Here is an 18,284-nt window from a genome sequence, read left to right on the forward strand (position 1 = left end):
TGTGTTATTCTAGCCCTGGCTGCTGAGAAACTAAACAACCTCCCACACCCCACACACCCGCGGCCGCCGCGGCCGCTTACTCACCCTTCCAGGAATGAGAGTGGGCAGGACTCGCTCCGTGCGTGCTGCAGGCGGAGGCGGGGCGGGCTCGCTTTGTACGGTGGGACGGGTAGTTCTCCAGCGGCGCTGGCCGGAGAGAGCCGGCAGCGGCGGAACTACAAGCCCCAGGGCAGCCCGCGAGCGGCCGGGGGCGGGGGAAGCTTCCGAGGCGTTTCGGTGCTGAGCACACGTGGGGGTGGCCAGCCCTGCAAACAGGAGGGCGAGAGGTGGTTCCTGGCAATGAAGCCCTGGTGACTAGTTCAGCTGCTCTCCTCCCGTGCAGTGAGCTCCGGGGGCAGCCGAGCGGAAAGCGACCTCCGATCACAAGGCACCTTGTCCTAGCCAGGCTGGGGCAGAGATGATCGTACACGCGCCAACTAAGAATTTACAGTAACCCCTTTGCACACTCTCCTCCCAGGGCAAACCCTTTCCCATGCACCTTGGCCCGCAGTAGCGGGCAAGCAAGTGTAGTCTGCAGCCAAGAGTTCTCCCGCGGTGCTAAACTTGAGAGTCCGCTTAGAGCCATGGGGAATGGGATGAACAAGGTAATCCTGCTTATTGTTATTCTTCGTGTGCATGTGCGGCGGGGCGTTGCAAGGGTCGAAAACGTGCTGTAAAGATCCATCCACCGCCGCCCGACTGCGTGTCCCCCTCCCTCCTTTGGTTGGTTGTGAACAACCTTCGCAACGATGGGGGAAGAGCCCTAGCGGCAGAAGCTGATGGCCGCCTGAAGCAGAACGAGGTTTTCTGCCTAACTTTAAGTTTGGCTTTGGGGGAAGGGAAGGAGCTGATGGCTGTAATTCCCCCTTGGGGGGCGTTTCCTGGTTAGCCATCTGCAGCTGCCAGGCAGGCACGCTGATTTGGTTTCAGCAGGTACTAAGTAAGTAGGTCTTCTTTCCTCGCCTTCTTAAATACGTGTCCTTCCTGGGGGCTAGTTGAGCGAAGTGGGGAGGGTTAGACAGTTGCACCCCCTGATGCCCATCCGCCTTGCCCAGGCTACCAGCAGTCAGGGCGTATCTCTGTTGCTGCGTCGTTTCCTTTCTCTTGGTGTGTGTTTCTCGCTTTTGTACGAGAAGACGGAAATGCCTCTGGCAGAGAGTCCTTACAGCTGCCTGCATGTTCAGGGCGTATTTTGGGCATCCCCTGTAAAACCGTGTACAGATGCCAGACCTGTTGGCTGCGTGCGTATCTTGCGAAGCTGCTGCAGGAAAAATAAATGGGGTTCTTGGCGTTTTGCAATCTCCTAGGCATCTAGCAGTTCCACGGTACCTTATCCCCCCAAATCTCTCCCCTCTGCACAGTGAGTCAGTCTCGGGATATGTTGTTATACCACAATGCCTTGAAGAAGGCAAGTCGACAAACCTTCATCTTGATTGTTGTGGTTTGAATTTTGATTGCTCTATCTCTTTTGTGTTGACTCTTGCTTAATGCATTTAATTAGATTTTCTGACTAAGATGTGAGGGACCTGGTTGTTTTACTGTAGGCAGATGGTTTAATACACTCCTGCTGTTTCCTCTAAAAGTCCTGTGGCACCTTATAGACTAACAGATATTTTGGAGCATAAGCTGTCGCAGGCAAAGACCTGCTTCATCAGATGCATGAGTTGGTGGGGGCAGGGGTGGGTGTTTCAGAGGAGAGTTTAAAGGGGGAGTCTCAATCAGAGGGAGAGCCAGAGTTGACAAGGTCTGTTCAGTCATGGAGGGTGTGGCTCATTATCAGCAGTTAATATGGAGTTGCGAACATGGAGAGGAGAAATTAAGTCAGTTCAGTCAGCGAGGATGTTGTCCGTTACCAGTAGCTAATGTGGAAATGTGACCATCAAGAGCGGAGAAGCTGCTTTTGTAATGGTCCAACCACTCCCAGTCTCTGTTCAATCATTCATTGATGGCATCAAATTTGCAAATAAATTGTGGTGCTGAAGTTTCTCTTTGGAGTTTATTTTTGAAGTTTTTTGTTGTAGAACTGCTATTTTTAAACCTGTTACTGAGTGTCCAGGGAGATTGAAGTGCTCTCCTACAGGTTTTTGTATGTTACTGTTCCTGATGTCTGATTTATGTCCATTAATTCTTTTATGTAGAGACTGTCCAGTTTGGCCAATGTAAATTGCAGTGGGACATTGCTGGCACATGATGACATATTCTGTTAGTAGATGTGCAGGTGAAAGAGCCCCTGATGGTGTGGTTCATGTGGTTAGGTCCTGTGATGATATCACTGGTGTAGATATGAGAGGAGAGTTGGCACCGAGGTTCATTTCAGGGATTGGCTCCAGGTTTAGAGTTACTGTGTTGTGGTCTATAGTTTCTGGTGAGAAGTTGTTTGAGGTTGGCAGGCTGTCTGTAGGCGAGGACAGGCCTGCCTCCCAAGGTCTGTGAGAGTGAAGGATCATTGTCCAGGATGGGTTGTAGATCACTGGTGATGCACTGGGGAGGCTTTGGCTGGGGGCTGTATGTGATGGCTAGTGGTGTTCCATTTTTTTTCCTTGTTGGGCCTGTCTTGTAGCAGGTGGCTTCTGGCCACACATCTGGCTCTGTAAATCTGTTTCTTCACTACCTTAGGTGGGTATTGTAGTTTCAGGAAAGCTTGGTGAAGGTCTTATAGATGTTTGTCTCTGTCTGAGGGATTGGAGCAAATGCGGTTGTACCTTAGTGCCCGGTTATGTACGATGGAGCATGTAGTGTGCCCTGGATGGAAGCTGGAGGCGTGTAGGTAAGCATAGCGATCCATGGGGTTCCAGTATAGGGTGGTATTTATGTGGCGATCACTTATTTGCACAGTAGTGTCCAGGAAGTGGATCTCTTGTGTTTCTTTGGCCTCACGCTGTGTGTGTGCGTGCGCATGTGTGTGCGCGCGCTCATGCGAGAAACCCCATTTTATATGCATTGGGTACCCAGAAATTGAGCTGCCCAAAATTCTGGGTCAATTGTGAATATTTTGGATGCAGGTTTTAGTTTTATCATCATTAAAATGTGGTAGCAAGCATATTGCTTTTTCTTTCAGTCTTGTGAGCCAACATAACACATGGATAAAGGCAGACTGATTGTTAGTTGCATGTGGCCCCTGAGTCACCAAAGCCTATCTTTATTTGTGGCAGTTGGTAATTTGAGTGCTTCTTGCAAAGTAGCCATATATGATGGAGACTTCAGACAGGAGAGGAGATGGAGAGGGACATGACTTGAGCAGCCCATCAGATGGTGGATTATTTCAGTTAGGAAAATCTCTTTGTACTCAAGCCAAGTGGGGATTAGTTGTCGCCCCAATGGGCTCCAGAGACTGCTACAGCTGCTGTTGGTTCTTGAGGCCTTGTCACTGTTCATTCTGATCATGTGGGCTGTGACAGTGTCTCCTCCTTTGTTTTTTGTTTTGTTAGTAATGTGGTGTACATGTTTTTCACAACAGTAACTGTAACTGATTTCATATGGATTTTGGTGCATACAGAACAGCTTACAGAAGACTGGTGCACTTTTTGTTTTACATCTTTTACTGCCCATCTTAACAAAAATTGTTGTTCTTAAGGCTACCTAGTCATCCTCCCGATTCTTCCAAAGTAAATTGAAAGCACGTGTTTGAAATACTATTCTCATGCAACACAGCAAAGGAAAAAAAGTTATCAAGTCCTCTCTGATTGCAAATTCACCAGTTAACTGCAATTAATTTTCGGTGTCTTAAACTTCTCTATGCCTTTAATCTCTTCAGTTGAGGGCTATAATCCTGCATATATATTTATTTATTTCCACTTAGCCCATCCTCTGTCACAGTTGTAAGGTTTTTCATATTCCCAGCAGAAATGGTTCCAGTGATGGGCTTTCCCACCACTTGCATGGGAAGATTATTCAGCCATCCAACTGACCTGACTGCTAGAGAGTTTTTCTTAATCATCTGCATTTTCCGGCTTTGTCTCTTACCTTGATTTTAGTTCAAGTTTTATGTTGATTTCTGTGTTATGGAATCATGCAGGACCTCAAAAACAACCTCTTCTTCATTCTGCAGTTTGGCAGCTGAGGTTGGATGGGAGTGACGCTCAAACTGAGAGAACCTAAATTTATGTATTTTTGAGCAGGTATTCTTAATGCTGTTCCTTCTGCTTTGTTCCTTCTGCTGGGATACATTCCCTTTTTACTATACTCCTGGTATAGTTAATTGATCTTCAGTGAATGCTGCAACGTCTTTTCATTCACTCACCCTTTCTGAAGGGGTGGTGTAGGTCTCAGTATTTCAGCAGGGAAGGTTCTTTTAGTGGTGTTGTTAAAATGACGCGGAATTATTAGCGTGGGTATGTTATAATTCATGTGCTTAATGATCTTGTAATAAGTGCCCTATATAAACTTTGTAGATAAGTAGTGTTTAATAAAGAGGATAACTTACGAGAGATGTAAATTGATTTAGATCATTACAGCTGATGTAAATAGTTCCATGGAGAACAGTAGATCTATCTCATACTTCATCAGGTGAGGATCTGGGTTGTTATCATAGAATCATAGAACACTAGGACTGGAAGGGGCCTCGAGAGGCCATCGAGTCCAGTCCCCTGCCCCGACGGCAGGACCGACCACTATCTACACCATTCCTGATAGACATCTATCTAATCTGTTCTTAAGTATCTCCAGTGAGGGAGATTCCACAACCTCCCTTGGCAACTTATTCCAGTACGTGACCACCCTGACAGTTAGGAACTTTTTCCTAATGTCTAACCTAAACTTCCCTTGCTGCAGTTTAAGTCCATTGCCTCTTGTTCTCTCCTCAGAGGCCAAGAAGAACAAGTTTTCTCCCTCCTCCTTATGACACCCTTTAAGATATCTGAAAACCGCTATCATGTCCCCCCTCAATCTTCTTTTTTCCAAGCTAAACAAGCCCAATTCTTTCAGCCTTTCTTCATAAGTCATGTTCTCCAGACCTTTTATCATTCTAGTTGCTCTTCCCTGGACCTTCTCTAATTTCTCCACATCTTTCTTCAATTGGGGTGCCCAGAACTGGACACAATATTCCAGCTGAGGTCTAACCAGCGCAGAGTAGAGCGGTAGAATGATTTCTCGTGTCTTGTTCACAACACACCTGCTAATGCATCCCAGAATCATGTTTGCTTTTTTTGCAACAGCATCACACTGTTGACTCATATTTAACTTGTGATCTACTAGAACCCCTAGGTCCCTTTCTGCTGTACTCCTTCCTAGACAGTCTTTTCCCATTCTGTATGTGTGAAACAGATTATTCCTTCCTAAGTGCAGCACCTTACATTTATCTTTATTAAACTTCATCCTGTTTACTTCAGACCATTTCTCTAATTTATCTAGATCATTCTGAATTATGACCCTATCCTCCAAGGTAGTTGCAACCCCTCCCAGCTTGGTATCATCTGCAAACTTAATAAGCGTACTTTCTATGCCAATATCCAAATCATTAATGAAGATATTGAACAGAACTGGTCCCAAAACAGACCCCTGTGGAACCCCACTTGTTATGCTTTTCCCGCTGGATTGAGCACCATTAACAACTACTCTCTGGGTGCGATTAGCCAGCCAGTTATGCACCCACCTTATTGCAGCACGATTTAAGTTGGACTTGCCTAGTTTGTCGATAAGAATATTATGCGAGACCATATCAAATGCTTTACTAAAGTCTAGGTATACCACATCTACTGCTTCTTCCTTATCTACGAGTCTCGTTATCGTGTCAAAAAAAGCTATCAGGTTGGTTTGACATGATTTGTTTTTTACAAAACCATGCTGGCTGTTCCCTATCACTTTACTACCTTCCAAGTGCTTGCAGATGTGACTTTCCAGTGAGGTTTAGTAAAATAGGCTAACTTTCTTGTTCTTGTCCCACATCATGTTTTCTTCTCATAATCTCTGTAAAAACCCCATTGACCTGCAGTGAATATCCATGGAGTCCTAGTAAGTATTAGTCAAAACAACTTTTCAGTAAGTTGGGTCAATGTAATTTAAGGGTATGCGTCTAGTTAAAAAATAATCGGGCATTCAGACATCCACTTAAAAGACGTATATATCTGAAGAATTACTAGGAGGTCAATAACAAATACTAATAGCTCTCTCTCAGACAGGGTCTGTCCTCACAGTGTTTATTCTTTTGATTTTCTGCTTAATGCAAATAACAACGGATCACTGACTTAGATATCCTTTGTGATTGGTAGCAAACTGTAGCTCTTGTCCATGGTCATGTTTATTAATTAGCATTTGCATAATGTGTTTTTGGCTCATATGAAGAGCTCTTGTTTTATTCACAAAGCAGTGGTTGAAAAGTTCATGATGTAGCCACTCTTTCCCCTCTCATGTTCCCACTTTCTCACACATGAACACACACAATCACTCTTTTCATTTGGGTTTAATTCTCCCGTCCCTGCAGTCTGAAATTGTACTTGCTGAAGTCAGCATGAAATGACAAGCTGAAAGTTCCCAATCATAGCAAAAAGTGTTGAAAGTTAGCAAGCACTAGCAAGAAGTGACTCTTCCCAGAGGTACCTTTTCTGAGGTAAGGTTTCATTTTAGGAAGACTTCTGAGGCCAGGTAGTAGCATCCTCCTCTTCTCAAGTCATCCTAATTTCCTTGGTCATTGGTTTCATAACTCACAAATACACACTTCTGGATATTTCCATTGAGGCCATCACATTTCAAAAGCATCTTCCTTTTTATCTCGCTTCTGGTCTATCCCTCTACCTACTCTTGGCATTTGCTCTTTGTGGTTTCTAACCCTACTAGTAATGACTAGAATTTAAGCTCTGCTCGTCTCGTACAAATATACGTTTGGAATATAAGTGCTGCAGTACAGTCTAAAATATTACGGCGTGCTACAGTGTTACTGTGATATTTGAGTTCAGTGTTACAGGTACTGAATATTGTGTTTGGAAACTTGTGCCCAGACTGAGGTACTTAGCTGTTTTGTGCCATTCTGATCTGTTGGGGAGCATAAAATACCAGCAGTTGCTGGCCCTTAACTCAAACTTCTGTTAGAAGCTGCTATTATACTTCGTCCCCTCACTCCCAAGCACAAGCAATAGCGCACATCTGTTTAACTGGGAGAGACTTAAGCTGAGTCAGACACAATGACATCTTTTTTTAAAAAAATACTGTGAGGATTTTTTCTCCCTCAAGCATCTTTGATAGTGAAAAGTTTCAGGGATAGGTCCTTTTGGGGATCCCTACCAAGGAGACCAGATTACAGGCACTCTTGCAATAATGACTTTGTAGACAGGTAAGGCATCCTCCCCCCACCCCCAAAGGATATTAATTAGTTAAACTCAACAGGGGGAATAAATTGTGAGAATGCATTAGCTGTGTTAGACTTGCAGGTCTCTTTGCGTAGGCTTTTGTCAAACATACTCAGTTTTGCTTCATGTGGTTTTGCAGCCCCTGACTTTTGTTTTAAGTTTCACATTCCTTCTTATCCCAGTGTGGCAGAAACAAAAATGAAATGAGTGAATATTGTTCAGTTCTGTATGTAGGTAAGGGAATTGCAAAGGTTCTTCGGGCCCGGGCCTTCTAGACCTGTTGACAGGATTGATCCCTAGGGTTAGATCTGATGTGATGTGACATGGAGAGGGAGTGTCACTCAAAGATGTAGGGGAGAGAAATTCAAGCAAAATAAATTTGGCATAAAAGTCTGACTCTTCCATTTTCTGACCTGGCTGACAAAGGGAGAGTAAGCTTTAAAGCTTCTTTTCACTTTTGGAACCAGTATGCTATAGCACATTGTGAACTAGTTTCCAATCGTATTCCTGGACTGCTATATGCTGTGTCACAAATCACGTCACTTTTCAACAAGATGGTTGTTGTGAAGAAGGGGCTCAAATGCCAATCGCTGATGAAAGTGCTTCATACCTTTTAGAACTTCTGGATCACTGGACTGAGCAATAGGAGTAGAGTTTTTCCTTTAAATAGCATTGTGAGAGGGATTGTTGATGTGGTTGTGATAACATTAGGATGTTGCTAAGGCATTAGGAAGTTGCTGCTGACATGCCATTGATTGGGTGGTATGCTATGCATGCATGTTATGCAAAGTGGATCGTATATTTTAGCTCCTTGTTTTTAGCTCCTTCAGAGCAATTAAATGTTGATCATAGATGTCCAGGTGTCCGTCACGTAGTGGGAGAGAACAAAGGTTTTACTTTTGAGTTGTGGTGTGTGCCTTTTCTCACATACACTCTTTCATGTTTTGGCTTCAGTTCAGAGGATGTTTGTGAAAGGGTGGGGATGGGTAACATCACAATGTTAACCACATGTACTCAGACTGCCAGAGCTGGCCCTGAAGCAGACTTTGAAACTCCCTAGTTAAAGAAAGTAATGTAACTGAGAACAGCAAAAGCTTATTGGAGCACATAGTTCAGGGGTTGTGAAAATGCAATTGAGTGACTTTTATTGATTCTCACTCTGTTCATAAATGCTGTTTGCAGTGATTTCGTACATGTAGGCAGTGCCTTTTTTTTTTCTTTTTAAATACCAAAATGTGCGGGTACTGAGTCAGCTCCTGCTCCATCCCCTCAGCCAATCCTATAGCTGGGCTGCTGAGATGCTGATACTCAGTACTGGCAAGTACAGTCACAGAAACACTGTATTTAGCAGTATCCTTTTGTGGTGTAGGGAGTGCAGTGTAGTGGTCTGGCTTACCTTCTGTTGAATTTTTTTTTCCAGTCCCTTCTCTGTTGTTCTGTAACCTTAGGCATGTCACTTAACCCTTTTCTCTGTTTGTTTCCCCCATTGATTCAATAAGGGTAATACATTATAAGAAGGGTTTTACAAGGCCCATTTTTGAGATCCTTGGGTGGAAAATGCTGTACGACAGTAAACACATTACTGTCAACCCTTACTTATGTTGGAAATGTTTCAAAGTACGGCATGCCTGAAGCATTGCAGAACGGCAAAGTTGCAAGGAGAGAGATATAACGCTGCCAGCACCTTTAGATTCCATTTAGACAATTGTCTGCAACAGAAATATGTTCCATCCTGTATGCAAATTGAACATTGTTGAACTGCATTACCACAATACCTCTATATTTGATACTATATTTCTTTCTCACAGATTCTGCCTGGCTTGTTCCTTGGCAACTTTAAAGGTAAGATTAGTTTTATGGTTACAATTTAGGATTACTTAACAGTCTAAAAAGGTGCTGGGTCACATGCCCCGTGGTGTTTGCTAAAATCTGTGAAAATTCTTTGTCCCCATTTAGCTTAATTTTTAAATTGACCTACTAGCCTCAAAAAGAAAATCTGTTGTCTTTGCCATCTGTACACTGCCCCACACAACTAGTTAAAAAGGCACATACTGTCCCAGGAGCACACTTCACCTAGAATTCCCAAATGCTGGCCTCTGTTGCAGACTGGTCCGTCTTGCACTTCGCAGGCTGGCCTGTGAGCCAGACCATATTTGCAAGCTCTCTTCACGATTAATGGCTTAATTTGCCTCCAGTTCATTGCTCTCGCTATTGTAGTTGTTCACCAGAGCCGTTCAGGAGCCTTATTTTGTATATTTGGGAAACAGATACAGAGTTTGATGCCTGAGTAGCCGTATGCAATGTCCATATTACAGACTCTAACCTTTACTCCCTCTTTTGTGTGTGTTTTAGCCTAGTACTTCAAGAGCTGTATTTTTAAGAAAGCAAAGGCTGAGGTGTTTGAAAATAGAAACACACACACAGAGTAAGGGCCAAAATAAATGTCCTGCTTGAAAAAGTACTGTGCAGCCAGCAGCTCTCTCTCACTGTCGTTACTCATTAAGTATTTGGGCCAGAGATCGTTTATTCATTACCTGTGTGTACAGTGTCTAGCACAGAGGAGCTGCAACCCCAGCTCGAGTGGTCTCCAGGTGCTATTGCAATGCCATCAATCTAGATTAGCCAAATTTTCCTGGAACTGTGCTTAATTGAGGGCAGCAGGAGTGTTGCTGAGTGGAGACCACGTGTGCCTCCATATACCTTGTCTGTTCACATGACTGGACAAGGTCTCTTTCTTTCTTCTCATATTTAGGTGATGCAGCACCAACTTTTTCCCACTCCCTCCTGGGAAATATCTGGTAGCTCAAGCCTGCAACAGTACTCTGGCATTGTCTATCTCATGTATCTCATCCTACTATCCCTTGCTTATTGCATGAGGGGGTGGGGGAATTGCAAGGTCCGCTTCCTGCAGTCTTCTCCCCTGTAATTTCTTTGCCCCCTTTTCTTGGTAGAGTATCTTCAGAAGGAGCCTGGCTGTGCAGGATGAGTTTGAGGGGCACTCCTTTGCCAGGTGGAAAACATGAGGATGGGGCTGGGCTGTGTGGGATGGAGGGAATTTGGTTTTGTCAACTGTTGGGGGGATGGGCGGAGGGAAAGGGGAGAGTGCAGACAATGACGAGATATAGGGACTGGGAACAAAGAAGGTAACACAACTCGGAAGGGGTGCAGCAGGAGGAAATAGGGAGGGAGAAGGGGAGAAATTCCAGAGATGGTACATTTTCCGGTTGAGGCAGTATCTACTGCTTGGGACAGAGCTAGTCGTGGCTCCGTTGCTTGATGGAACAAAGTGGGAGAGAACTGGATGATGGGTCGCATTTGGTGTTGGGCTGCTGCATTTTTGCAAGCAGCAATGGGGAGTTGCCCTTAGCATACAGTGGCGGATTCTGTGAAAATGGCCCTCCCGCTCTGCTAGCCGTGGCAGTAACAAACCTTTTAATAGTACTCCCAGGAGAGTGAAACTCAGACCCAGCATCTGTTTCTCAGTGTGGTACTGTTTTCACCAACTGAGTGACTGAGGCAAGGCAAGATGAAGGAGAGTAGGCCAAAGTTTTAGAGTGAGTCAGCACTTCAGCCCAGATTAGAACCCTTTGGCTTGTCTTGCTGTAACCATTCACCTACATGTCTTGCAAATGGTCTCTAAATGATCAGTCAGATAATTTAGCATGATAAAAATGTGTTGTTGAAGGTGGGCTGAGTGAGTCATATTGGGATCCAGTTACAAACAGAAGCATCTGAAATGCCAGAGTTTTTTCGTATGGAGGAGAGAGGGCTGGAGTCGGTACAAATGTCTGTGCTTCAGGAATTGACAAAGTTTTTGTTAGTGAAAACAAAGTTTTCTTTTTAAATGGTCTTTTGCTCATGTGGTATTTTCATCAGTATTCTCTGCCATAGTGATATGTTAGTAGGTAATTGATCTCTGAGGTAGTTACATCTGTGGAGCAGAAGAGAGACAGTTACTATTAATTTTATTATTTAAAGAGGCAAGGTGGGAAAGTAATATCTTTCATTGACTCAACTTTTGTTCATGCAAGACAAGCTTTCAAACCTCAACGAGTGCTACCGTATCTTTGCCAGACCTGAAGAAAAGCTGTGTAAGCTCAAAAGCTTCTCTCTCTCGCTACCAGAAGTTGGCCCAAGATGTTATCCCATATACGCTGTCTCTAGTTTCCTAAGACCAGCCTGGATACAGGAACACATCAATTACTAAAGTTAATAGTCTTTCATTTCTGATTTTATTTCTTAAGTCTAATAATCGTAATAGCCACAGTGACAGACTAATGTTGCAAAGCAACACAATGCGGTTGAACTTATGCAAATAGCTTGCCACTATAAACAGTTCTAGAGGAATTTGGATACTGAGTTTTTTGGCAAGAATTCTGATTCTCATGCAATGTACTTGAGAGGTAAAGGGAGTTGTGATTGGAATGTAGGGCTCGAGAGAGACCCGTATTCAGAGAATTGGTGCTCGGTGTGTTCTGACAATCATTTCCTTTTACGTCGTTTCAAACTGAGCATTCAAAATCATTAATCACATTTGAAAATCTTTAGCTTTATGCTGTGACAGCTTGGGTTTTGCAAGTGATTTTTTTTTTTGAGTGTAAAAACATGATACAACAGATATCACCTTGAACTGAGATTCTTTGATTGTCACCTTTCACAAGCTGAATAGTGCTTTTCTACGTTAACAATTGCATGGGAAACCTGAGGAAACTGAGATGCTATGGGAAGTGGTGTGACTGATTTAAGCAGGTGGTTCCCTGCCTTCTCAATCAGACTTGATGCAGTACCCCAGCATAGTGTTAGAAGCTACCATGCTTCTGGAAAGCCCATTGTTTGGAAGGGACAATGGATATTCTGACCTTGGACTTTTTCACCAGAATAGAAATCATACTTTGTAGTTATGTAGAACCTTCCTTTCAGGGGTCCAAAATTGCTGTTCTGAGGTTGAGCCGCTGATTGTCTAAGATAAACAGATTCAGACTCATTTAATTTGTGGGTAAACTAAGGCATGGTTTATTAAGTGGTTGCTGGGCAAGTCAGTGGCAGGGATGGGAATAGAACTCAGGAGTTCTGACTTGTAGGCCATTGCTCTAATATTTACACAAATTGCCTCAAGCAGAATAAGAGTGTTTTTATAGCATCTTGGAATCCTTTGGAATGGAAATCTTTGCATAGTACTGATTTAGGAAATCACTGGAGACCATATAATTTGAAATATGTGCTTTCAGGACCTTTCTGAAAAGAGATGGATTTTGGAACTTTCGGTGTTTCCTTGAATTGGGGCTTTGGTAAAAATTAAAACCAAATTGCAGTTTTACAGTGCCAAGTGTTTGGGAGAATGTGCCTTTACAGGAGCTGAGCAGTTCAAGCAGAACCACTGCCTTTCTTACAAAATACGGAGGAAGAGTTCACCTTTCAAATGCAGAAGAAGATTAGTCTTGGACTGATTATCTTCTGTGTTTCCTTTTGTTCAGGAGAAAAGCCTTGCTCTAAGCGCCATGCAGGTAGCTTGTTAAGAGTGGTGGGGATGGGGAGGCTGAAGGTGTGAAGAAGACCTCTTCAGTTAGTGCATTCTCCTTGGATGAAACCTTCTGGAAGTGACGGTCAATGGCTGTGACACTGAAATCTCCCACATGCTCTTATTCCCACTAGAAAGCTGGTGTCTGCTGTGAGGCTCTCTGTATTGCCATCAGAAGGAATGTCTTGTTTTCCTAGACGCCGGGGTGGGATGATACAGGGTTTTCACCTCCTTTTTGTATACAGCACCACGGAAATGTTTTTCATCTACACTATGGCATTCAAGCTGGGATTTTAAGTACAATTGGGGCTCAATTAACTGTAATATGAGTTTAAGGCCACACGGTACTTCAAGCTTGAATACAAAGTAAGGTCCTTTCTGCTTGCAAGCATGTAGGGAAGATCTGAGTTTTTCCAATGGAATATTTGGGGGGTTTTTGGTTCTGAGGGGAAAGCCAAAATGTGAGGCTTAATTCCCCCAAAGAGTCCAGTGGTACTATGGATGAAGTGGAGAGCCTAGCTGAAGTTTTCACTCTTCCTCTTACTCAAAATAAGACGCAGTGCACACCAAATGATTCTGCTGTGTTCACTGAGCCATTTAATTCCTCTGAATAAGCTTGCTTAGAAGTTCTTTCAGGAAAAGTTCCCTTTCCTGGGGCACATATGTGGGGTTCTTTCTTTCTTTCTTTCTTTCTTTCAAGAAGGAAGGCTGGGTTCATGTTCTTCATCACGAACACTGTCATTAGCCAGTTAGTTCAAACCCCTTCCCTGACTCTTTTACAGTGGACCTACTTAGAAGTTTGAACCCCTTTGTTTAAGGAAAGAGAGCTTTGGAACAGGACGGGTGGAAGTTTGGCTTAGACACTCAGTTTGTTTTGGGACCTCATTGGACATTTTTGATGGAACCTTGCATGTTCTCTGAAACCATGGGGCGTGAGGCAAGGTGGCAAACAAGCATCGGGGAGCTATGGGCCCTCAGCACCTCAGAAAACTAGATCAGCTTTTTAATCCTTGACAACTGAACACCCCTGCCCTTGCCCCAAAATCCCTGCCCCTTCCTCAAGGCCCTTCCCCATCTCCGTCCCTCTCTGTCACTTGCTTGGTCCTTCCTCCCCCCACCCCCCCAAACACATCTGTCACTTGCAGAGACAGGCTGGGAGGAGCTGATGAAGAGCCTGCCCAGTCAGAATGCAGCAAGGCACGGCAGGGGTCAGTCCCCAGGGTGAGGAGCTGGGAAGGGGAAATCAGGGCACAGTGGGCCAAAAGGGAGGCTCCTAGATCGAGAAATGGGCCAGTTGGGGCACAGAAGGGCAGGAAGGCAGACAGGTTGCCCTCCCATCCCCGGGATGGTGCCAGTGTCTCCTTTGGAGCCTGGTCTGGGAGCAGCCGGTTATCACTATTAAACTATTAATCTCTATTAAACTAGGGGACTGAAGAGCAGCAGCCACTTCTCCAGGTCCAGCAGCAGCTGCTACTCTTCCTCTCCCTGGCGGCGGTAGAGGCCGGTTACTGCAGGTTACCAGACTTGCAGTGTCCAGTCAGTTCTGCTGGCTGGATGCTGCCCGTGTCCCTTTTTAACTTTATGTTCCAGGTGAAAAAGAGACACTGGCAATCCTAGTATGTACATGTGTCGAACATACCAAAATTTGAAAGTTTTGGCCTAGGCGTCCGGCCAGTTCTTCTCAACAGTGCCTCTGGGGTGTATCCCATAGGAGAAAAAGACATGTTCCTACCATGTGTTAAACTCTTAGCGGTGGCAAGGCAGTTTGCAGGTTTCACATGCATTCGCAGGTTGACGTAAACGTTAGCAGGAATCTGAGAATTTGCCTCAAGCCAGTAACGTGATAAAAGTGCAGCTGGGTTGTCTTCTCTAGGGTTTTACTCTGTTAGTTGTGTAGCTGAACACGTGCCTTTTTCGTAATGCAGGCAAGGCCACAAGGTTATGTGCTCGGAGGAGGGAGACAGCAAACAAACTAGGGGAAAGTAGATAGCAAGAAGAAAGGTGGTAATCCCCACCCCCTCGCAATGCAGGCGTAGTTTGAGCAAATCTCGTTGATCTGAGTTGGCTGTGAGACACCTCACAGTCTGATGCCGCTGTCATAGTTTCGGTTTTATGGAATAAGAAGTGATGGGAAAATCAGGTATTTTGAAGGGAGAGGAGGTGACAAAATCTTAGTGAAAATTCTTTTTATGTAATTTGAATTCAGGGGAAATCATTGTTGCCACTACTCATCTCTTGAAGGGATTATTGATGAGGGGTACGGTCTTCCTATCTATTTATATGGCTCCATCACCTCAATATTGAAGATTCTCCCAATCACTAATGAATACGGTCTCAGAGGAACACCTCTTTGTCGCTTTTACACAGTGGGGGAAATAGGGCACAAATATTAAGTGTTTTTTTCCCCCCCTCAAAGTCACCCAGGAATTGTGCAGTACAATGGTGAGTCAATTCAGATTCCATCAGTACCATTCCAGGGTCGACATACTTATACCTATACATATCATAGAACTGGAAGGGACCTCAAGAGGTCATCGAGTCCAGTCCCTTGCCATCTCAGCAGATCCAAGAACCCTCCCTGACAGATTATTTTTTTTTAAATCTTTTTGCCCCAAACCCTGAATGGGCCCCCTCAAGGATTGAACTCGTAACCCTGGATTTATAAGACCAATGCGCAAACTTAACCACAAAACTAATCTTCCTCCTTTGGCAATGCACCTGTGACCCTGTCCATAGTAATATCAAGGACTAGAGCTAGAAACGTAGGGGAAAATGAAGCAAAAGAAACCTAGGCTGAATGGGGAGAGGGAAGGAAGGTGAAGTGAGAAAGGAGTTTCCCAAGGAAACAAACCGACTGCCCACATGAGGTGGGAGGTTTTGAGCTATGCTGGATGAAGCATTGAACAGCCTGCAGTATGGAAGAATCTTGTGCTGGCACAAAAAGGATAGACTAGATGTGACCTTATAGGTTTCTCTCAGCTCTGATTTCAAAGAGTGTCTCTAACACTGCAACCTTGAAACATCAGCCTGGTTTTGTATGATGCACTGCTAGAGTGACGTGCTACAAAATAAATCAGATCACAATTCTAGTGCTGACTATTCTTGCTTTCCGGTCCCTTATTGTAACAATTTTAGGTATGAAACTGAACATACATCTCAGTTATGTAGAAATATTGTGAGCAATAGGATATGTAGTCTTTATAGCTACTGAGGACAGCTTCTAAATCTTGTCTGTTATCGCAGTGATTTGCAGTGGGGAGAAGCAAGGGAATTTTCCCTCTCTAAATGATCTATTCTGTGGATCTAAAGACTTCAGTAATTTACCAACCAGTCACTGTTTTTTCCCTCCTTTACATATTAAGTACCCCAGACTTCTATCACGTACCCCTCCAGGTATGCATACCACTGGATGAGAAACATGATCCTGCAATAATCTGAGGTCTTGAAACAAGTGCCATTCAACCGTTCCAGATTACTGTATCCTTTCCAGGAGTCAGATTTGTTTTGTATACCACCAAGTTACACCTCACTTAAAAACTGCTTATAAAAACATGCAAAAATATCATGGAAAACTACTACTGAAAACTTGCTGACTTTCTACCATCTTATTATCAGAAAAATGAATTGAAATAGAACTATTGTACTTACATTTCAGTGTAAGCATATGACGCACTATGAACAAGTCATTGTAAGCATATGACACACTAGAAGCAAGTCATTGTAAGAGTTAACTTTCAGATTGTACTGAGTTTATTCATGTTTTTTAATGTAGCTTATTGTAAAACTGTAAAATTGTTTAAAAAAACCTGATAACGAAAGATTCAAAAAGAAGAATATTGGCATTTGGAGGGGGTTGTTATAGAAAGATTCTGAGAATAGGATGGATGCAAAAAGTCACCAATGAGGAATTATATAGGAAGATACAGCCAAAATAGAACCTGCTGCAGAAGGTTATAAGATGGAAGCTACAACTATTTTGGCATATTTGCAGAATAAAAGACGAACGAAGAATCAAGACCCTGGTATTTGGCATAATGGACAGTTCGAATAGGAGAGGCAGACCCCAAAGAGAATGGAGAGATGATGTGTTAGATTGGTGAGGAGCTAGTCCACAGAAACTAAGCCACTCTGCACTGGACAGGGAAAGATGGAAGGAAATAGTGAGAAAGTCATCAGACAGTAATGGGTGCTGAGCCCACGGTTATTGATGATGATAATGTAAAACTAGGCAAATATCTAGATCAGCTGATGTATCTGCTGGAAGACCTTGGCATATCCGCAAGGATATACGTACCCCCGATTGAGAGAAACTGCTGTACAGCATTGCTTTCATGGAGCTCCACTGGAGGTACTAAAAAGTTGCAAGGGTAGTATTGTGTGTTCTTAATGACTCTGCTAGTCAGTCAACTTTTAAAGGGGACCATTTGTGTTTTAAAGCTGGCTGGGCTGTGAAAGCTGCTTGCCTTGCCAGGACTTTGGGAGCCTTGAGCACCATTTCTCCTGAGCCATTAGAATTCTCTTAAGTTTTTTAATTTGTCTTACTCTAGCGCAGATTGTGGTCAGTACTCATCTGTGCCAGGCACTGTACGAATGCATAATAAGTGACAATTTCTGTCTTGAAAGCTTACTAAATTGACAAGACTGCTGAAGATGAAGAGGGGGAGACAAGGTAACACAAGAGATGAAGTGACTTGCTTGAGGCTACGGTTAGGTCACTAGGCAACTCACATCTCCTGTGATCTAGTCCAGGGTCCTATCCTCCTGTTTAGATCCGCCACTCTTGCAACCTACCTCCTGCTTAAACCTTGCATCCATATCCCCAGCTCCCTCCCTGGCATTCCCCTCCTGCTTACTGAACCCCTTATTTTTGGCCCCACCCCTGGCCATTGCATAAAATCTGGCCCTGGACCCCCAGAAGTATGGACATAAGCCCTCACCATCAGTGCTAGCCCTCTCCCTGACATGTGAGGGGAGTGTCTGTTTATTTTTCCTGCTTCTCAGGTGGGGACTACAACTGCGAGGGGTATTTTATTTTCTTACTTATGTGTTGCCCCCAACTGACTTTTTGGTGTTTCGGAACCCAAAAAATTCACCACCCCTCATCCATCAGGTTACAATGTCTACACCAGCAGGTCTCATAGTTTTCTTTGGAAATGCTCATTTTTGATGTGAAGAGAATTTAAATTCTTGAAGATAATTGGTGCTCAATTCATATGAAATGATAACACCGGAATCCAAATGAATAAACACCTATATCGTAGTCACACATCTAGGGCCTTCAGAGCAGGTAAAACTAGATAGTTTTGACTTCTTTCTGGATTTTTTAGAGCTGGTTAGACCTTTAATATGAAGTATTTTTATAATCTGGTACAGCCTTGTTAACTTCTATTGTGCTCAGATACACAGCATTTTATCTGCTGTGGGACAAGACGATTGAATGCCACTGC

The 18,284-nt window shown here is 43.8% G+C and overlaps 1 protein-coding gene across 6 annotated transcripts in view; it reads left to right on the forward strand.

The window, feature by feature from the left end:
• Positions 1–299: 299 nt before the first annotated feature.
• The window catches only part of DUSP22 (dual specificity phosphatase 22), a 72,668-nt gene continuing 54,683 nt past the window's right edge, over positions 300–18,284 (forward strand). The window contains exons 1-2 of one of the 6 annotated variants that reach the window (XM_074987756.1): positions 300–644; positions 9,128–9,161. In XM_074987756.1, coding sequence (XP_074843857.1) covers positions 624–644; positions 9,128–9,161 — 55 coding nt within the window. In that variant the 5' untranslated portion in view covers positions 300–623. Of the gene's footprint in view, positions 645–792; positions 984–1,223; positions 1,448–9,127; positions 9,162–18,284 lie in introns of those variants that run through there. The other 5 variants (XM_074987761.1, XM_074987758.1, XM_074987757.1 and 2 more) reach the window with 5 other exon arrangements.

This window comes from Carettochelys insculpta, chromosome 2 (assembly GCF_033958435.1).
Source record: "Carettochelys insculpta isolate YL-2023 chromosome 2, ASM3395843v1, whole genome shotgun sequence".
In the NCBI taxonomy this organism is placed as follows: Eukaryota; Metazoa; Chordata; order Testudines; family Carettochelyidae; genus Carettochelys; species Carettochelys insculpta.